Source organism: Rhea americana, unplaced genomic scaffold, assembly GCF_003343005.1.
Source record: "Rhea americana isolate MKP2758 unplaced genomic scaffold, rheAme1 scaffold_231, whole genome shotgun sequence".
In the NCBI taxonomy this organism is placed as follows: domain Eukaryota; kingdom Metazoa; phylum Chordata; class Aves; order Rheiformes; family Rheidae; genus Rhea; species Rhea americana.
This window is the reverse complement of record NW_028186348.1, coordinates 1,128,052-1,149,991: the sequence shown is the minus strand read 5'-3', so window position 1 is coordinate 1,149,991 and position 21,940 is coordinate 1,128,052. Positions and strand designations below refer to the sequence as shown.

The following is a 21,940-nucleotide window of genomic DNA, read 5'->3' as shown; positions in this document are numbered from 1 at the left end:
CCTACTGATAATTTCCACAGACCACATAACTCTTTTATATCTCCACGTAAGGATGCTGTTTACTGTATAAGCCATATACCCTCACAGTTCAAATTCCTGATGAGCTCAAATATGAAACATCTTTAGATTTCCTTCTAAAATGCAAAGGAAGAGAGAAATGGAAGAGGAGCTAGGGTTCACACTTCTTGTAGCATCAAAATTAGGGATCTGAGTTCAGCAGGGTAGAGAAGTCGAGGAGAATAGGCATGGCTCAGGGGGATCTTGTATGCTAGAAGGAGCTGGGGGATGCGCTTATTTGTTCCTGTGGTCTTGGGATATGTGAAGATGGAGTGACAGTTCCTGGAAATTTTAATAGTTTTTGCCATCAGCTTTTTCTCTGCCATCGTGATAAATGACAAGAAACTTCACCTTCCCTTTCCCAGCCCCTTCCAAGTCGAGCTTGGGAGTCCATGGAGGAGCAAGGGCTGCACTGGAGCTGCCTATGCAGCATTTCTTCTGTGTGGCAAAGCAGGGAGCCAATCTCTTGCCAGGCACTTCTCTCCTGGCTCCTGAGTATGACCTTTTAAACCAGTGATCTTTGGAGCATTCTTCATGGTAAGCTCTTGGGGTTTGCACAATCATGTCCAGTGTAGGAGTGTTTCTTGATGATGTCTTTCTCCATGGTGCTCAGAGGTGCTACCAAGTTTGTCTTGCCTCTCTTTCACCACCACCCCCATGACTGAGAAAAGATCCTGAGTCACTTTCCCCCAAAAATTAAAATTTCCAGCAAACCCGTAAGCCATCTGTTAATGTGGGCAGGAAAGAAGATACTGGTAGGAAAACTTGGCCACATGGCAGTGTTTATATCTTTCACCACGGCAATTTCTTAAATCTGTGTTAAATGCCATTTCAATTATTGTATAAATTCATTTTCTGTAAGAGCTGTTACCTCACAAATACGCAAATTCCATCTATTTTTTAAAAATACTGTTCATTTACCGTGTTAGAAATACACCTATCACAGATCAGCAGATCCCTTTTGGAAAGAACTTAAATTAGCTTCTCTTTGGGACTTAGGTGGTAGCATATGAGCTGTGTCCCGTTCCCGACACTGCAGGTATCGGTGTTGACGAGTGGCGGCGTACAGCAGCTGCCATTTGACACGAGGCACTAGAAAATGCCCCGAGTCCAGTAATGTCTACTTGCAGCATGTCTTGTGCAGCGTAAAGATACAGTCTGTTAGCACTTCTGACAATCACAGCAGCTATGACTCTGCTCTCCATTTCCATCAAAAAGCCAGTAACTCCTCTGTCAAAACTTACATCTCTTTGTGCATTCCTGCCTGTGAAGAAGGCAAGGACATTTTGAGCAGTACCCAGTGGATTAATATGCACAACAAGCTAGACGTATCAGGCCAATGCATAAACTGATCTGCTGTTTTAACCCCCAAAAGCTGTGCCTGGCTTTGATTTCTTACTAGCTGTGACTGCAAATCTTTCCTTGCCTGTTCTGAATTTTTAATTTCATAAATAATCTTATGGAGGCAAGTAGTTCTAAAGGCTATGGTGTGCTTAAAAGGCAGGAAGGCAGGCTCTGACCAAAAATGATGATAGATCTGCTGGGATGGGGAGCCAGGCAACACCAGTAGCAGAAAGAGTCTTGCGGATGCTGAGTCAGAAGGTATACAATTTCTCTTTTAAACATTATTAAGATGATGGTAGTTGTATCTCATTGGGGATTGTGTTCAGAATGCACAAAAAGAGAGGCACTCACCTTAGATTCAGTCATTTAAGTTTGAATGTGACATAAGAAAGTGGCTTGCTAGCCAGCATGGCAGGCACCATTGTTTGCAAAAAAAATCAAGTGAAAAAAAAAATATACTGAAGAAAATACTTCTTTTACTAGAGGAAGATCTAGTTCACTGAGAAACAGGTTATAGCTAGATAATGTATTAGAAAGGGTATCAAAAACTGACTGTCTCTGGTCCTTAACTTCTCAGAGATCTCTCAAAAATATTCTACCCATTCTCTGGAAGAATTTTTAGTGGGAAAGAGCATTTCATTCAGAGGTAAATACTAAAGTAGAGGTAAGATAGCAAAGAGGTAAAGAGCAAGGCTGAATCTCCCAAGACCTGAGAATGTAAGGATGTTTTTCGCTCATATAGAAAGAAACACTGTCCTTCTTAGTTTGTGCTAGTTGAGAAGCCTCCGGAGGTGACTGGAAAGCAATCACGCTGCTGTGAGCAGCAGGAGCTAGAGGAGCTCCGTGTTCCCTGGCTCCCTGTGTTCCCTCTGTTCGGTACTGAGCTGTTCCTTGACGCCCTCCCTGGCCCTTGCTGCAGCCTTCCCCTCCATCCGCCGCTGCCTCCAAAGGCGCCTTCTCAGAGGGCCAGCGGCAGAGTGCAGCTAATCTCTCCAATTAGCCAGGGCATATGACAGAGAATTCATGTCAGTTTTATCCTTTTAGGACGTGTATAGATCATGTCTGCTCTGGTGCACTCTCAGTACACTTAGCAAGCAGCAGCAGCATGGTGTTGGGGGCTTTCGCTCGTGTTCGTGGGCACGCCGTGTGCACGCGCCTGCGAGACGGGGCATGGCTGTCGAGGTTATGACTTAGTGTTATGATACCTGGCGTTCTCATGTGACCCCATGCGGAGCAGCTCACACATCAAGACTCAGTACAGAGCTCTGCCTAATGACTTGTTATCACTGCTGAGGGGAAGCAAGGTATGATTTTTAAACCTGTCATCGTGTAGCAAGTGCATTTCGTAACTTCCTTGTGAGGAGTCTGAGGATGAGTGATTTCTGCAGTCTGTGGTCGTATCTGCCATGTTGTTCGATACATGGCAGATCCAGCAGTGGGAGTATGGAAAAAATTTTGTAGTTCAACTGGTATGAAGACAACTGCATCTGGGCAGAAGATCCAGCTTCAATCTTTGCATGAGACTCATAGGACTCGGGGAATATGATGCTGGCAATATTTGGCCCTTGGTTTGGGGACCAATCTAATTTAAATTCTAATAACTCTTACCTGCCACTTTAAAGCAGATGTTAAGGGCAATGAAACTGGAAAACACTGAGAAGCTCTTAATATTTAGCAGAATATTTGTCGTAGGCTTCACTCCATTAAAAGGGAGCAGATGTCATTTCATTTATTTCACATTTATTTTCAGACTTCCCGTACGCACTCACCTTCTCAACGCAAGCATGTTATTGGTGGTTCCTCCCTGCCACTGCTGTGTCCGGGGCTGCTGGCTCTGGATGAGGGGACAGAGCACTCCGTCCGGCCAGTCCTTTGCAGGGGGTCTCTGCATAACTCCACACCCCGGGGCTGCCTTGCTTGGCCTCCTTAGGCTGCAGGGATTTAGCTAGAGAGATGTTGGTGCTATATGAAGCTTGTGAAAAGTTAGCTGGTATGTTTGAACAGACAGAATTAAACAGAGGTAAAAATGTTGGCCTGCTAAGAGCTGTAGTAGAGGCAGAATCACATGGACTGAGATCAAGTGTGAAGTCTTTTAGATAGGAAAGAGCTTGATTATTTAACTGGGCATATTCAAAATTTATCTTGCTTCTAGTGACATCATCTAGGATTCTTGCTCTACTTTTCTGATCTTCAGAGCAAATTTGCTCTCCATTTTGCTTCAAATGATACATACTACTGGCTCTGAGATTTGTTTCATAATTATATTGGTTTGTGCAAGGGAGACTGGAGTAGTCTGATTTTTGGGCAATGCAGCTGCATTCATTTTGCAACAATAACTTGTTTTGGTACTGTGACATCTTACAAATGATATTGTTCATTTCATTTCCAATGCATTTGTCTTCCAGGTGCTTGTTCTCATAGTTGATTTTCAAGGATGCCACTTGGGTTACACAGCGCTCTAAGAGCTGTACTATATTAGTGCTGTTCTCCCTTGGAGTGGGGCTGATGTAGCTCTGAAAGTGTCGCAGAGTAAGAGGCTGCAGTGGCTTGTCATGGGATATAGACAGGGAATGATACATTGGTTTATTTTGGCCCTCTCTGTCCAGGGGATCCAGGGGTGAGGTTGCAGCAGTCTTATAGGAATAACATGATTCTGCTTCATGGTTATCATTTAGTAAAGGGTTTTCAGGGCTCTGGAAGTCAGTCTCCCTGTTCAAACTTTCTGACGATGTTTCTTTTCCTCTGGAGGTCTCACATTCTTTTGAAACTGTCATCTTCTCATTCTCAGCTAATGATATCTGCACATTATCTCTGTTTGTCTGTGATTGTGGTGCATAACCTGATGCTCTGGTGGCTTCCACAGTCCCACAAATTGCAGATGAATCCTTGTGGTGATTCTCTTCCCTTTCTTGGATATCCAAATTAGAAGTGTTAAGGAAAAAGTCTAGGCTGTAGTCTCTTTCAGCAGCATTTACTGAAGAGACTGGGGTTGCCTCTTTGCTTTCCTCCAAAGACACCTGAAGATTATATGTCTTAGGTTCTTCTGTGCTTTGTTTTCCTTGCTGAGCTTCTGTACTTGCTTTCTGGTCTGAACTAGGATTGGGAGAGTTTACTGTATCATCAGACTTTTCCGGCTGTGATTGAGGACCGTGAAGAGAGTCTGGGGAGGAAACAAGCCCTGAGTGTTTTCGTAGCCAGTTTATTATCCCCATGGTCAGTGAAAGTTCAGTATCACAGAGCTTTAGCAAACATTCTTTGCCTTTCCACGTGCTGTGGAAAAAACCCTGGCTGATAATGTCTACAGCTGGTTGGGAAGCCATGTTTTCCTCAGCTCCAACATGAAAGCTGTAAATGGACAGAGGGATTTCAATGGCTTGTTCTGAAACACTTTCAGATGTGCACAAGTCATCCTCTAGGACTGGGTTTATTTTCACTTCGTTTGGGTCATAGAAGAGCTCATAAAGAGCATCCCCACTGTAGCTGTCTCTTGGAAATTTACTGGGGATAGCAGGGGTCTGAGCTTCCTTCATTTCTTCATCTTGTCCAGGAGAGAATGAATCATAGTAGCCTTCATCACTTGTGGATGTGGATTCCTGGTTGTCACTTTTTGGTGTTCCTGTTTCTATGGAGCTATCTTTGGAATTGTCACCATCTCTATCAGGTGATGCTTGGGGGTCTGGCACAGATGTAGATGCCTGGCTTTTAGCCTTTTCCACATCAGGACTGGGTATCTTCAGTAACTTCTTATCAAATAGAGCACTCTGATGTAACCTCACTGACTTGTTGATGCTGTCCCAAAACTTTGCAAATTCAACTGTCTCATTCTGGCCAGGAGAAGCCAGCTGCTCCACACCCCCTTGGAAAGAGCCCATGATGGGACTGTCTTTGTGCTTGGTTCGTCTCACCAGAACTTCTTTGCTGTTCTCCAGCTCTAGGTGAGCAGAGCTCTCATCAGCAAAGATTTCCCCACAGCCAGTGAGGGAGTCAAAGCTCTTTAGTGAGGCAACATCTTCACACAGAGTGTTGCAGCAGTCATAGGAAGAGTCAGACTGCAGCTCGCTATCTGAGCAGTCTTGTGACAAGCAATCAGCTGCAAATGTTTCTCCAGTTTTGAAAAGATACTTCGCAAGGTGCCCAGACAGCTCACTCTTGCAGCTTCGAGAGGGTAGATTCTTGTCCTTCTCAGCCAAGAATGTGAGGCTGTCTGATTTATTCTTTTTTATGTGAAATATATCTCTGAGCCCCTTCTTAGATCTCTTGAGGGAAATCCTCTTCCTTGGAATGGTTTTTGCAACAGCTGGTACAAAAGGCATCTGTGGTACAAAGTTCCTGTAATCTATAATCTGCTGACTGCTGCATGCAGACTGGCTGGGGCTGACCACACACTCCTTCTTACTGCTGGAACTGGACACCCCTGAAAAGCTGATGCTATTGACAAGTCGCCCCCTCCCCTTTCCAGAGAAACCTTCTTCACAAGCTCTGTTGCTGGAGCTACACTGCTCTGTTTTGTCTGCCTCAGTAACACAGTCATGGGTTTTACTCTTCCTTACAAGTTTGTAGGAAGAGCCAGATTTTTCCAAGCTGTTTTCACCAGCTCCATTCCTTGCTGCTCTGCTGGAAAACCTGTGGGTCTTGTGTGTGGCCAAACATGCCTGTTGGACTTCAGCTTCACTCTGGTTTCCCTCTGGAGTTGTCTTTTTGTCTTTTCCCATATCATCTTTGTTCATAGGAATAGTATGCACTGGTGGTGCTTTCTCATGTTGCACACTGGATTTTATGAATGTTTTACCTCTCTTGAGCTCCATTCTGTTCCTCACATTTGTTTCTGTAAAGAAAACAGAAGAACAAAAGTATGACTTAGGTTGGTAGCTAGCAGTGAGTGTTCACCTAGCAATCTCTGAAAGGACTCAGCCGGAATAGGTGGTTGTTTGCCCCACTGCTATGTCACTAGGAGCATGTGTATACCTTCAAAATCATTGGAGAGCAGAGGGACAGATACTAGCATTATACAATTGTTTTTATTTCTTGTCGTAAATATCCATCACTGAATCATGGTGTTGCATGAGAAACAGATCAAATGAAACAGAAGGACATCTGCAAAGGCTGGAAGACCATCAGTGAGAACATGGCAGGCAACAGGGGTTGGTAGCTGGGAGTCTGAAAACATTTTGTTGGTTACAGAGGAGGGACGTTTGGATTTAGGATTGCAATTTTGGGATGACCTTTAACAAGACAGGGATGCTGTTCCAACAGTAGAAGAGACATTAGTGAAAAGCAAAGCCAAATGACTTTAACGTGCCTCAGGGAGGCAACAGTCCATGAGTCTGTTCCTTTGGGGAGGATGAAGAGTTCAAATGGGAAATCTCCTGAGAAAAGGGTATCAAACTTCTAACACATAATGCTCATTTTATATTAAAATAATCTCTACCTATGAATAGAAAATTCATCAACCTTGGTACTTCGCTGGGAAGCATGCTGAAACTGAATTCCTATTTTTGCTTCCTCCTAAGCATGATGTACGCTTTTCTGCAGTACTACTTCTATTATAAAAAGCCAGAACTACCGCTTTGAAAATCTCTGTTAATTGTGACAGAAGTGTCATTTTAGATTTAGAAAGACCAACGTAGTACACTGAGGCACTGACACAGAGAATTGCCATTGTGCATTGATTACCTAGTTTCTAAACATACTGTATTGCCTGTGCCACTGCCAATTTTGGTCTGTCCTATATGATTTAGTTTTGAATCTGTTTTATGTTTCCATACACTTAATTACTCAATACTTTTTTTTAGCCATGACACTTTCAATTTTTCCAGCAATTATTTCGTAGACACACAACATCTGATTCTTTCCTGCCTTATGTCGACTTGAATCACGAGTACATCAATGTAGTTATATAAACACAGGTGAGGGACGACCAGGCGCTTGCTGGCGTTAGAGAAAGCCATTTCTTGCTGAATGGGAAGCAGGGTTAAAACTCCAAGTGCTGTTCTTGAAAGAATGCGCTCAGTTCTTTCTTAAAGGACACCTCAGTTGGTGATTTAACTTGTTTTGCATTGTTTGGACATAACCCAGACCACCTAGATCCTCTGAACGCTGAAACACACGAGCAACGCAGCACTGTATCTAACACTCTTTAACGAACCCTGTGTAACAACGCTGACAGAATGAAAAACTACCAAGACTCCCTAGAATGATCTAAGAGTGATCTCAGCAAGCAGGATTTTAACTTCAGCACCAGGTCTCGTCTTTGACCTTTAAAATACAGCTTTCTGTCTATAGCCTCCAGAGGTTTTCTGATTGCCAGGGCTTGCTGGAAAGAGCAATACCCTGAGCAACGCCCCACAAGAAGATAAAGGTCTGTGTACCTGGGGTTCTCTTACTCACAGCACTGCTCCCGCAGGCAGATCAGTGACAGCCTGTTTCTCAGGGAAGCGGCAAAATGGCAGGTGATCAGCAATGTTTACCACACAATGTAGCTCAATGAGAAACGATAGAAAACTTGAGGGGAAAGCGTGACTATTCTAGGCTAAGAGTATGGGTGCTATGGAAAACATGGTGGGTGGTGATAGATGAGGGGTCTATCAATATGACTGCGGTGTTGGCACGTTTACTTGCATTTGGGGCTGCATGATAGTATTGCAGATCAACCTTAATGAAAGCCAGTAAACATTTTACTACACTGTCAGATATCTGGAGTTCACCGATGCTGCAGGAAACCTGTTTTGCATATTTAGAAATAGGTCACTGGGACATGATTACATTCCTTTGCTGAAAAGCACAATGTGATTTAGGAGAAGTTTACTGTGCAGAACTCCAAGAGAGCCAGAAAAATGGTCAGAAACAGCCACCACAAGATTTTATACCAACTGTTAATATCCCCAAAATTAAGTGTCTGACATCTTAGTCCCTTGCAGTTGAAGAAGTAGGTACTGAGTCTCTGCAGGAAGTCCTGAGCTGAGAAGCTCCCTACCAGGCTGTTACAGGGCAAATGCTAATGCTATAACAATGCTATACCTAGAAAAGCTCTTCGAAGTCCTGCAGCTGTTTCTGCCTGTCTTGAGTATTAAGCAAGGATTGTTTTTGTAGGAAATTGTGTACTTGGGATGAAATAAATCTTTTCTGTTGCTGCCTAAGGAAGCTTTTTAGGGGTGGGTTTGTTTATTAATCAAGCATGAAACTTCATAAAGCTAAGAATTCAGGACTTCAGGAGATAATTTTAAGAAAAAAGAAAACTTTCATCTGAATCGTATTACCTTGATAAGAAAAAACAAGGGACTGCCAGTTTGAGAACTGGATCTAGAAACTGCAAGGCATGGTTTTATTTCCTTTTTAATTTTTCTTTCCTTTTATATGTTAGGCAGACAGATTTAACATGAAAGCCCAAATGCTCTAAATAACATTTAGAATACATATAGTACATATAGTAGAATACATATAGTATAGTAATGGGAGACATACTGATGGTTGCCTCTGCTACCAATCATCCTGACAGGGCCATCCTTTGCCCTCAAGTTAAATCAGTTTTAAGACACAAAGGCAAATACTTTTTAGAGTTATTTAAATGTGTACAGTTGCTTTTCAGTTTCCTCTGATGAGAAAACAATTAAGGTTTGGAGTTTTTTAAAAGATTTACTTTGCCTATGACCATCATCTTCATATTCTGATTCTTTAACCTCTTTAATCCCTTTTTCTTTTCTTTTCTTTTTCTTTTTTTTCTTTCTTTTTTTTTTTTTTTTTTTCATTTTCCCCCAGGATTCATGCCAGATTAGCTAATAGCTACTTCACTATGCCATCCTACTTATCTTGTTTGAACACTGGGACAACTTTGGGAATCTTCCTCGTTATTCCATACTCCATTAAATTTGAACACCAAGATAGGGATGATATCCTCAGCCAACTCTTTCATGGCTCTTAAGAACAAGTCGCCAGAGGCTGAGGATTTATTAAAACACTCATCCCAGATGCTGTTTTGCAACTACTATGCATTCCTCTTCATCTTCAGATGATCTGCATCTTTCCAAATATAGAACAGAAATATTTACAGAATGCAGCTCTCTTTTTTTTATATTTATTAATATATTTACCATTGCTCGTTGTAATGGGCTATACCATGATACCATTTTTTTCTCTTCTGTCTTCAGGGACATAGGTTGTATCACTAACCTCAGAAGGATATCAGAGATGTTAGATTCAGATTAAAGTACTGTAAGGGAAAGTTATCCCTCCAGTGGTTATGTAAAGCTAATCAAAACTCTGTGAAAAATGATTCTGGGAGTTCATAAAATGGTACATCTTCTCTGGGATTTCTTGACCTGTGCACTGAACTACACTAATGTCTGTCTCTGATCCTTTTTAATTATTTTCCTCTTGGATTTAACTTGAAATATGTCTCTTCTTCCATGGGAATAAAGGGTATATGAGGGACTAATTTCCATTTTTGCAAAGAAAATGTATCTTGAAATTCAAATTCACTCTAAAGAACAGGAACTTTTGGAAACTGGCAGCCAATCTACTGAGGGTGGCTTGTTCTGTTTTCAACAAGCTCTGGATTTAGTCTTATTTTTGTTGCTTGATTTCCTTTTCGGCAACAATAAGATTGTTTATGGAACCACATTTAGATAGAGAACATCCCTGAATCTTCTCCTGGGCTACCGTTTAATTGTAATTTACCATGATCCTAAATGCAGAAATCTTTAGAATCTCCATCTACAGTGAAGTGCACTTTTGTCAGACTTGATCATAATTGCTACCCACTCTTAGACTTTTATAAGCTTCTAAGCAGACAATTAGATCTGCCTTATAGTGTAATGGAAATAAGATTTTGGCATAGATTTGGATAACACTGCTCATGAAGTGCAGAGGTACTTCATGGTCAAATATACACCATCTGTGCATGGTGTCTGACAGCCTTCTCATAAGCATAGAAGGGTTTTACCGAGTCTGTATCTAAGTAAAAGTAAATTAAAGATTAAAATAGGAAGGTGAGCACATGCCTGTGAGTTGAAGAGACTCAGTTTTCAGATAGTCAAAGCAATTGTTTAAAGTCCTGGGTTATGAGGGCCTGAACTAGATTGAGTTAGCTAAGTGTTCCGGTTAATAAGAGCCATATTCAGATGTCCTAAATTCTGCCTAAGTCCAGATCAGCAAACAAGGAGGCCAGGAGTGTGCTGGAGCTGGGCTGAGTATTCAGTAGGACACAAGAGGAGGGTAGGTGGAGGAAGAAGTCAAGCTCTCTAGATACTGCCACCAACATACAGGTCAGAGAAGAGCAGGAGGCACACCTGCCTCTGTCCACAGCCTCCAAAGTCTTCTGCTAGGCTGGGATTTGGGAGTTTTTTTAGGATTTTCCTTTTCTGGAAGAATGGAGGAAGATTTCCTTTGACTTCTGGGGCTGCTGTCAATGTCATTTAGCTTATCTCACAGTGGAAAAGGTTTGGTTAGTTCATCTTCTAAGAAAAGATAAAATATATTTTAGTTTAATCTGCCATTAGCTGAAATGCCAGACCTCTTGGGTGTAACTCTAGGAAGATCGACCCACTGAGAAATTAAGAGTATCTGCTTCAGTGATGTTGCAGAGAGAGAAAAAAAATGGGATTATAAAGAGGAAATTTAGACTGAACTCTCTGGCTTTTGCAGCTTTGGCTCAAAATTGCTTTTGCTTAAGTATGGAAAAATATACTGTAATTATGGTTCAGTTATTCCAAAACCTTATCAGCTGTCTCATTTGGACTACTCCTACTTGCTTTTTTTGTGTGTAATTTGTGTGTAATTGTCTCTGTTGGAGATAAGAAGAATCAGGATACAGCAGTTGTTTTGTAGAGGAGATAGGAGTGCTCTTTCCACTTTGCATTTAGTTCATTCTTAAAAAATGGCATGTTGTGAAGAATGTGCCTTCCTCTCTTGCTAAGCAGAACTCTGCATCCCACCTGAAGTCTAATTTTGCCTCCCTTCTTTTGCTTGTATTAAATAAGAGCTGACAAACCCTGTGTACTGCGTTAGTTTTTGATACGTAGAAAACAAAAAAGAACTCTATTCCCACAGCTTCTATGTTTTAAGATACAGTTTTGGAATGAGTCCAAAATCCCTTTTTCAGAAGTGGTTTCGTGTCAATAGGACTTAAGATCCTGTGTTATCAATGTCGCCTCTGAAAATTTTACCCCTGCTCTCCAAATGGGAATAGTAGCATAATTAAATTTCCTGAAAACATTTATCTGGTTCGTGCATTTGGATGTGTATTATGCTTTAAAAGGATGCACTTTAAAATGAAATGTTTTAAAGTATTTCATGAAGAAATTGTGCAATGGGAAAGGGAGAAGGACTGAGCACTCCAGGATGCATTCCAGGGCTCCCTTCCTGTGGCTAGTTAACCTTGGTAGGATTTTTGCTGCGCACCAGACTGAAGTGCTAAAATGCATAAACAAACAAGCATGAAGAGCTGAGAAACATGGCTACTTTTCAAATCAGTGGATGGTGCTGATTTTTAATGCTTTGGACCTAAGCGATTAGCACTGCATAAGAAAGAATTTTATCTCCCAGTAAAGAAAGGGGTATTTTGGGAATAAGACTATTTATTTACTTTCACAAATCTTGACTCTCTAACTCAGGAGATAAAGTTAATAGTGGAAATGCTTACAAATAGTGATGGATATAACATATATTCTCTTCTGGTAGTTGCATTTTTAATTACAAATCATCTTCCTTGCTAGAGGGTGGTGATATTCTGCCTGCAGTTACAGTAATACTGTTTCTTGTAAGCAAATGAACATAAAAGTTCTTACAGTGGAAACCAAAGAGGATTTTAAGCCAGTGCTCATCTTCTCGTGTGAACTGCTTACTCCGCTAGTATCTCATCTCCATTAGGAAACAAAAAAGACAGGGTGGAAACGATGGAAGATGTAATCAGGGACAGTCATGATTCACACAACAGGAGAATGTTTATTTTTAAATAAACCTGTGACACACAAACCTGCACTGAGATCATGCCTCTTGTTCGAGTACTGCTCTTATTATCATCACCGGCAGTATCTTATCATTCCCTTTAATCACCTGTCCCTCTTGGGTCACCCAGGATGCCTAATTATTTGCATATACATTTAGGTCAGGCAATGGCTTTCTCACTAAGAACCAGGAAAAAGCACATTGGCTTGCTTTTGTTAAATCGTAATTCCACTGAGCACAAAAAGTAAAATCTTACACTCTGCAGCAGAATACCAGAAGGATATGGAGTTAAATGCTTAATCTTATTAGCAGTGTGCTATAGCAAAGTCTGAACCTTCAGTTAAGCCTTACCAACAGTTCAGTAAAGCTAAGGCATTTTCATAGTAAAATTAACCACGTTTCTACTTGCAGCACACAGTCGCGGTGCGTACCAACAGGAGGGATCGCCCAGGGAAGAGCAGCACCCAGTGCTCTGCCAGCCCTGTACGGGCCACGGGCATGCGGCAGCGGCGGAAGGAGGGTGAGTCCACGGCAAAAGGTGGCTCCTTCTCTGACAAAACCCCTGCACCCCTCACTCAGTTTTCTTCTATACCTGAGGCTGAGAGAAATGTAACTGCTTGAAACAGTCGTACTGCACCTTGTGAAAGAGCAGTGTAAACTCCTGCACAGGGAGTTATTGAAATCATTAGTCTATTGCCAGGGGAAGGCAGCTGAGCAGAAATTCCTGCTGTGTACCTGAAAGGGAGACAGTGCATTTATTACTTGTTGTGGCCAGCAGCCTGTTGTACCAGACAGCAAAGTGTTAACCTTTGCCAGCTTTGGCCATTTTCAGTAATATATTGCTTTAAAAGGAAATTGAATGTGCATTTTTACAAACACAGGTACATACTGGTCTTTTTCCATATATGGAAAAATAAATAAAAAGCACTCTTTCAAAAACGAGCAGTCAACCTAAAGTAATAGTCCCTTGTAGTCCCAATGAGTGCCAGAGCAAAGGAAATGCCACTGCACCAAAGCAAACAATAAGGCAAATTTCAAAAATCCTACTCACCATATTTTATCACTGAGCAGAAATCCTCACTCCTAGCCTGGCTGCTGAGGCTGGTCTTTATCTGGAGGCTCCTGTGATGCTTTTTAGATTCGGAGGGGCTGGACCACTGCTGCTCTCCACTGTTACTCTCCACCCCCTGTCTTTCCCTCCTCCTCCTTCCTTCATCCCCACCCCCTCATTCCTCCTGCTTGTAGCTTTTTCGTACCCTACATAGATTCCAGGCTTCCACACGTAGCTTGATTTATTAAAGATGCTTATTTCAGCCATCTGCTTGGTATGATGGAAATGCCTCCATTTCTAAAGGGAAAAAAGCCCAGAAGGTAAGCTCGGGAGTCCTGAGCCAGCATTTTGGTGAATCTCTCTGTGAGAGCTTATTAAATAGGGAGGGTCACATCCAATATGCTTGCATTTCTCACCCGGGTTTTTGTTTCTGACTAGGATTCAGGAAATCAGCCCTAATAGATATTTCTAGGTTGGTGAGATGTTTCACTGTGCAGTATACTCAGATTGTTGAACTGTGTCACCCTTTGAAGAAGCAGTTGTTAAGGCTTTTGTTAATGCTGATGTAAGAGGGGATCTCATGTGGTAGCAAACTGGCTGAAGGGGAGAGAGTGAATATTTCTGCTACCCAAAGCTAGAATGCCTGGTGTTTGCCTCATGTTGCTTTCACCAAACATGATTTATTGATTTCTCTGTACAGTCAGTCTAACTTCTGCTTCAGTATGCAGTGAAGTCATAACCTGAGGCTATACCATCATTCCTTGTTATGGAGATGAATTTGTAACTGTCACAAATACCAGAGCGTTAAGCACATGAAAGCATAACGCTGGTGTCCCTGCGTCAGCCCTTTCCTCATGAAGGGGTTCTAGCCTGGTTGTATCTTGACGGTCTCTCCCCACCAATTCTCCTGAGTCTTTTGGTTTGCTCTTTCAGTTCCCCTGCATTCTCCTTCGTGGTCATTGAAACACCTCTGTTTGGGGCACCCTAGGGAGCCTCTTAAAAGCAAAAGTATAATTGTAAAGCAGTGTGTTAATCCACTACATTTGGATTGTGAACTGCCTTTTAGACCTGTACTCTGGGATGCAGCAGGACTCTGTGTACACACTGGTATACCTGCAGGCAGTTTACCCTTCTGATAGGGGGGCTAACATCACTATTGCTTTAAGGTAGTAATCAGGCAAGTGCCAGAAAACTGACTGGGGCAGAGCAAGTTCAGACAGGCCCAATGTGGCCCAAATAGGTATTTAAAAAATCCTCCAGCTCTGTGAGAACCAAAAAGATGCGTGTTCCCTCACAGCTAGAAGAGATGCATCAGAGCTGATCTGTGTGTGCTACCTCAGATGACAGCAGAAAGGGAACAAAAGCCTTAAGGTGCTACAAGGATCTCATCATCCCTTTCTCAAGTGGGTCTTAGCTGAACCTTGGAGATGAGAAGTGAAAGAAGACAGCTAGTTAAGTGTAAAAGGAGGCAGAACAGAGAGCTTCTACTCTGAATACCAGCCATTAAAGCTACAAGCATTAAGCCTTGTTTGTAGAGACTGCAAATTATATCTTGGAAAATCCCTAGGATTCAGTCCAACCTGAACCAAGTTAGAAAGCCCTTGTGTGGCTCCACTGAAAGACTGGTGGGAGGAAGGAGCAAGCTGTGGATAAATACGAGTGAAGAGGCTTGTAGCTCTGGCAAGCAGCTTAAGAGCAATCTTGAAAAGAGCTACATTACTTAGAAGTGGATTTGATGTTTTTGATTCTGCATGAAATACTGGTATTAAGTATAGGGAGAATCCTTTCTTCATGATGGGCAAATGAGGCAACCAAGTTTTTGAGGGGTAAATCCTTGCTCTACAGTGATGTTGGCTTTGAGAGCCTCTATTTACTGTGCTCTGTTTTGGAAAGAGGGAACCTTTCAAAACTTTGAAGTCCTCTTTATTCAAAGTAACATTAGTGCTTGTTAGAAATGCTGATGGTAGACATGAGAGTCAATCAGAGATTACTTTTTGTGTCAGTTCAAGGCTGATTGGCTGGTGTTGGTAATGTCTCAGCAAATCCATGGTTTTAGGCTTTTGACCTGAAAATTATGTATACTCACAATTTCTGAGCTGAGTTTCTGAAGCCTGGAATGTAGATCTGAAAGGTAAAAGTACATCAAAGGAGATGTGTCCAAATATACCACATGGACAGGGAAAAGACAATAATGAGCACTTAGAAGTGCAGTTAAAGCCTACTTCATATGTGATTCAAGTTGAATAAGACAAGTCTTCTCAAAGATGCAGAGAAAATCTGGCCAGGGAGGAGCTGTTTTAGGTAGTTCCTGTATCTCCAGTGTCCAGGACAGTGTAACTCTGCTCCTGTGACTAAGCTAGCTCTTGTATAGATGTCCCTGCTTCTTCTAAAGGGCTTCTTTACGGGAGGAGTTAGAGGAGATCACTGTCAGACCTGGATGAGATACCCAGAAATCATGACTCAGATAAAGTTTCTCCTATGATGAGAGATCTCCAGGTTTTAGGGGTTTTACGTTTCCTATTTGGACAAACATCTCCTTCTTTAGGGCCTTGTATTTGCTTTCATCAAGGGAACTGCAAACCATCAAGCACGTTCATTGGCCTAAATCACAGTCCCATTGCATGCACTGGTAAATGTGCAGTATACTGAATAGCAGCTGAGTCATAGTAGCTTTTAGTGTTGTGATAGAGCCCTTTTTCCCTCCTAAGCACTTCTCAAGGTACAGTTACCTGAACTATCCTTTTCTACTGTCATGTCATTTCAGGCTATTTCTCTGTGGTTGTTCATCAGCTTGATTCAGAAGGCCTTCCCTTTCATGCAGTGCTTTGCTTTATTTGTCTATGTATAAATACCTTCTTGTAGAAGCTAATCAGCCTCAGTGATCTGATCAAGTTCAGCCCATACAGAATTGTTCTGGATATCAGGAGCAGACAAGGGAAGGAAAGGGGAAGCTGAAAATTGTAAATGAAGGGCATGGATAGGACAAGGTGGGCCCTTTACCAAAGAGGGATTAAAGATCATGCAAGTCCCTGATGTGGCAAGGAAAGGGCAGCAAGAATTCTTGGTATCTAATGAGAATGAACTGGGAAAAGGAAGAGGAAAATCCACATAAGGGATGATATGGAAAGAGAGGCAGCCCCTAAGTCAGCCAGGGAGTTTTTGGATGAAGCAGGCCCAGTCTGCCAAAACTTGGAAGCTTGCATCTCACTAAAGTGGGTAGCAAGTGTTTTGCATCAGACTGTGGAGAACAACTATTAGCATAAGCTACTCATAAAAAAAAGAAAAAAAGAAAAGAAAAAAAGAAAGAAAGAAAGAAAGAAAGAAAGGAAAAAAAAAAGAAAAAAAGAAAAGAAAAGAAAAGAAAGCTGTGCTATTTTGAAATCTTCTCCACATGGAATGATATAGCTGGCTCTTTAATCCTGTAGAGATTCTTTTTCTTTCCAAGGACTTACCTACAGAATGAATTTGACCCAAGCTATTTTCTGCCAATGAACCAATGGAGAGTCTAACAATCCCTAATACAGTTGAGTTTTCTGCTAACATCAGCTTAAACTGAATTATTCATGCATTCTTATCAGTATATCATAGTTTTGCATGTCGTAGAGATTTGGTAATGGGATATGGAGCCTTTTCTCTCCAGATCGCTATCAGAACACTGCCCTAGGTTGAAGTGAACGATCTTTGCTACTTACCTGACTGCTTCCCAGAGCTTGCATTAGGTTAATTGCTGCTCTCTTTTCAGTTAGTTGGTGAGCTAATGTCTGCTACAAAATTTAGGATTAAAAATTGTTAATAATATCCATGCTTAGCAAATTAAATAAAAGCACTTTTTTCCACAGTTTTCGGTAAGCACACTCTACCTCAATATACCCCGTCCCTATGTCTTCCCTGTGAGGCACTATTGTTCCCATAGGTTGGGTTGCAAGAGCCCCTCTCAGCACAGGTATGGAAAGCACTGGTATAAATGGAAAAGAAGATTTTGAGGAGAAAAGCAAATGGTGAGGACATTTTTCTAGCTGCTTTCTTAGAATAGTGGCCACCATTAAGCTTTACACTTTAAGCAAAAGACTATCAGATAATAAATGCTTGCTTACAAAATCAGTGGGTGAAAATGAGCTGCTTTATATACTATGAAGAACTACTCCAGAACAGAATTGTTTCACCAACCCCAAATCCATACAGTACAAAGTTAATACATTGGAGGGACATGACACCTCGGGGACACAGCTTTAGAAACGATTAGGTACAAATATTCAAGGCACATGTTTAGAAGATTTTCCATTCCAGATGTGCCTGTGTAGCATAGATATCCATCCAGATGATAGTTCTAGTTACACTACATTATTAGTGTATATATGTGGGCATATATTCCTATATAGTGGAATGTAAGCATGATGGAAAGAGGAGTTTATGGATAAGTTTACCTGCATCTGTTCTCTGAAACCAGAGCAGATAATGCTCTTGAATAAATTTTACTCTTTTAGCCCTGAGCCCTGCAGAAAGTAGTAAATTTATTTTTTTATCTGAAATGTTGCCACCACTGTAGGTTAAACAACATTTACAATTCATTCTTTATATAAAACTTACTTTAATATTGTATTATGTCCACCCCATCTTTAAAAAACAATGCAATAGTTTTACTGAACTGCTGCCATCCTTTACAGACTCCCTGTCTCAAAGGCAAAGCAATCATTCAATGTAAAGCCTAGAGGAGAGCAAAATGCACTGTTCCACAGACATCCCAGTACAACCTATGAACAAAATTTTCTCTGCTTCCACTGTACAAGATGCTAATGTGATGACTTGAGAGAAGGTTATAGGAATTTTTAATGACTGTTTCATGTGACTTGGTTTCCCTGGTTAATTTTGTATTGCTCCCTACCTAGTTACACACAATTAAGTGCTCTGAAGGCCTTGCTAAAACTCAAGCAGGAAACATACAGATGAGGCAGCCTTAGATACACAGCTTCAAATAACAGAGTTGAGGCCATCAGTGGGGGAGAAACTATTTCAGTGGCTCTAATAGGATAGTCTTTCAAACGCTAAAGCTGGGATCAAAGGAGGGACTAAAACCAACAAGACCCAGATAAGGGAGAAGTGAGTAATTAGATAAGGGCTACTGAGGGTGACAGCAAAAAACCTAGCAAACTCAGATGTACATGCACAGACAGGGGGATATAGATACTAATGATGTGAGCTGGACAGGCTGCTTCTACCTACTTTTGTCTTTCACTGTATGCTTTTATTGTGTGAAAAACTGTTGCACAGAGATGCTGGCTTAGTCACAGTGCAGATACTGCACACATGCCAGAGGATCTTGCAAAGGAGTCCTGCTTGGTGGTATGAGGACCTTCAACCAAATCACAAATTCTGTTCTGGGAGAAGAAAGCTCTTGGCTGAGTGCATAGTCGGTGAGATCTCAAGCAAAACAGCACTACAGCCAGCCTGGCAACTGTGACAAATAGATTCTCTGCTTTCCATAAAATCTCACTTGTCTGCCAGTCTGTCTTTAAAAACAAGCAAACAAAAGGAAGATGGATGAAAATGAAGCCTTTGAAATCACCAGCAGTGATTTACTCAATCAAAAATACATTTTCGAAACAAAGCTGTGTTGGATTAATATGCAACAATTAATTAATATGCAGTCAATATGTCTCAGCCAAATCTGATTGTAAACCAGCAAGTTATATCTCTTAGGAGAGACTAAAACACTAGCTTTTGAATGCAGCTTTCTAGCACCGAGAGATAATGTTTGGCGGTGTTTGTTTCTTTTGTTTTCCCCACCTGCTGTGTATTACGTGGTAGTGGATAACAGTGGAAGCTTACGGCCCACTGCTGCTTCATCTGCCACGGTAACTGGAAGGTGAAACTTCTGACCAGGCTCTTTGAAGTCATTAAATTATGTTTGTGTTAGAAGTGTTGCATTAAAAGTAACACTGTTATCGTAGGGAGATATGATTGTTAATATATTTTTGCAATTGCTGTAAATAAAGCAGTAAATCTGAAAGAAGTAAGCTTCTGAAGAGGTGCTTCATGAGTATCATGAATATTGACGATGCCAAGGTCACCGTTTGGGTTGCAGCTACATTAATTACCGGAAGGTTTTAAAATACAGCAGTCCGTTTGAAGTGAGGTGATTTGCTGAGCACTATTCTCTTTACCCTTTATCCTTTCCTTTCATCGCTTTGGCTATTACCATAGCTCTGGAACAAAACGATCGCTCCCCAGCTGTTTGATTTCTGGCAGAGTGGTTATTAAGGTTTCTTGAACTTTAAATACAGGATTGGCAATTTCTTGCCCTACAGAGACACTACTGCAGCTTGCGCTTCTGAAGAGGACTAGTGATGTCTGAACACCTCTGTTTCTAGGTACCTAGTTTGAAATACCTTAAAGGGAGCACAAAGCTTTTTAAAAAACAGACACCTTAAGATGCTTCAAAAGCCTTTACACGGTGAGTTTTTACTGTGAAGAAAAGCAACAGGAGACTGGAAGGTTTACAGAGCTTGAGTGAGGAGGGGTGTGAAGGCAGATGAAGGGAGCGGTGCCGCTGGCAGCACTGCTCTAGCTACAGAGGAAGTAACTGGGAGCCCGGCGGTGTTCCCAAGAGCCGTGTCTCTTAGGACCTGACATAACCGGGAGGGGTATCCCAGAATGGACGGAAGCCAGCCACAGAATGAGTTAACTTCTTCCTCAGCTCGTTAAAAGGATTGTCCCATCAGGAATAAAGCCTGGATTGACACGTAGCTGTGTGCTGTCACAGAAGTGCCGTGTAAATGGCACTGGGACAGGGGACCTTCATTTCCTCATTTGTTGCTTCAGGTCTACATACAAGAGCTGTTGCTGCCTCTCCTTGCACTCCGCAGGGCGCAGGTCTGTGAAGGACACCTGCGCCTCGGTCCCGGGGTGCTCTTACTGCGTGGTGTGGCTGGAGGCAGGCAGTTCTCTGCCCTGCTGCTGCTTCCTATTTGGCATTTGCCCCATGTCGGCATGGATCAGCCTCAGGGGAGCCAGCTCCAGACGTGGCCCCAGTAACGAGAAATTACCTAACAGCCCTAAGGGCTGAGATACCCTAGTTAATGGAAAAAAGCCTAGGTAATATGCAGAGAAACGTGGCAGCTCTGTGTGGACCAAGTCTGGATCCATTGGCAGAGTCACTTCAGCAGGCTGAGCGGTAAGTGTGCTGCCCATAGGTTCTGGGGTCTCTGCACTGCCGTGCTCGTGCTGCCAGTATGGTGACACAGAGACACTGGGGCTGGCGCTGAAGCAGTGGCTGTCTCCCTGCAGCCAGTCTGGCTCTGGGAGCAGCCACCCGCAGCACCTGACACTTCAAACTGCCTGAACAGCTTTGGTGCCTCTCCATCAAGGACGAGGGGGTTTCCTCACTTCATCGGCTGCTCGTGGATAAACAAGAGGTTGCTGGTGGTTGAAACATTTGCCTAAGAGGAAGAGTTAGGGAAGAGGCTAGCTCTGTGGTCCTCCTCCGACAAGTGCTGCTGCCGGCGGGCCGTGGCGAGGGGAGAGGAGGAGCGGGGCAGCCGGGTGGGCAGGGACCACCTGCGTTCTCAGCAGCAGCTTCCAGATAAATGTGTGTGCACAGTGCTCCCAGATTCTCTCGTAGTACTATTGTTATTTTCCCTGTCCTGTAGAGATCTTTCTTCAACACTTAAATGTGTATTTAAAGTTGTGACTATTTTGGCTACTCTGCTGGATGTGTGCTGCTGTTGCCACCTGAAATGTCTTAGCTTATTTTGGATTAATACGGTGCTAGCTTGTCACCTCACTTCAGCATTCAAAGCTCTGGACTGAGGGGATCAGGAATGTGTATTTTATTTCATAATTCTCATCTTTGGCTCTTCATAGGGAGGACAAAAGCCTTCCATGGAGATGATATGCCTGTCAGACTACGGCAATCATCAGCTCTTTTGGTAAGGAGAAGGAGACCAAATTCACTGCTGAAGAAAATAGGCTTAGTGACACTGCATTTTAGACCCCAGCAATAGATTATCTCATGCAGCAAAAGCGGCTGGGTCTCTCGTGCTGCACCGCGTGGGACAGCCCGGGGGTCCCCGCTGCTGCAGCAGCCCTATACAGAGCTGAGGGTAACTCGCTCCGGGACAGCCGGGCTGCGCGGTGATGAGGCCGGACAGAGGGCAGGGGAGGGGCAGCACAGTGCGGCTTCTGCAGCCAGGCCTCTGTGGGATGCGTGAGCTGCCAGGGCCGCTGCTCCAGCAAAAAGGCTGCAGACGGGCCACAGAGCAGCTCAGGGTCTCTGCTGTCTTCTCCCCAGCTTGTGGCCACTGTATATACTGCACCTCCTACAGTGAGCAAGGAGAAGAAAAGTGTAATCAGAAGGAAATAGGAAGAATAGCTCTGGTTTAATAAGCATTTGAAATATTTCTAGATAGAAAAAACGTTCAGGAAAATGTGAGGATTTATTGCTCCCATTAATTCTTGGTTTGTTTTTTTTTTTTCTTCTGTGGGTGGAATTTGACGTGATTTGTATTAATATATTGAGTATTGTGCTGATAAGAGATATGCTGGTTGGTT

The 21,940-nt window shown here is 42.5% G+C and overlaps 1 protein-coding gene across 2 annotated transcripts in view; it reads right to left on the bottom strand.

Annotated features, from left to right (window-relative positions):
- AMER3 (APC membrane recruitment protein 3) overlaps positions 1-13,463 on the bottom strand; it is a 38,619-nt gene extending 25,156 nt beyond the window's left edge. The window contains exons 1-2 of one of the 2 annotated variants that reach the window (XM_085306111.1): positions 13,394-13,463; positions 3,171-6,226 (exon numbers count right to left, since the gene is read on the bottom strand). In XM_085306111.1, coding sequence (XP_085162237.1) covers positions 3,189-6,206 — 3,018 coding nt within the window. In that variant the 5' untranslated portion in view covers positions 6,207-6,226; positions 13,394-13,463 and the 3' untranslated portion in view covers positions 3,171-3,188. Of the gene's footprint in view, positions 1-3,142; positions 6,227-13,393 lie in introns of those variants that run through there. The other variant, XM_085306110.1, reaches the window with a different exon arrangement.
- Positions 13,464-21,940: the final 8,477 nt, after the last annotated feature.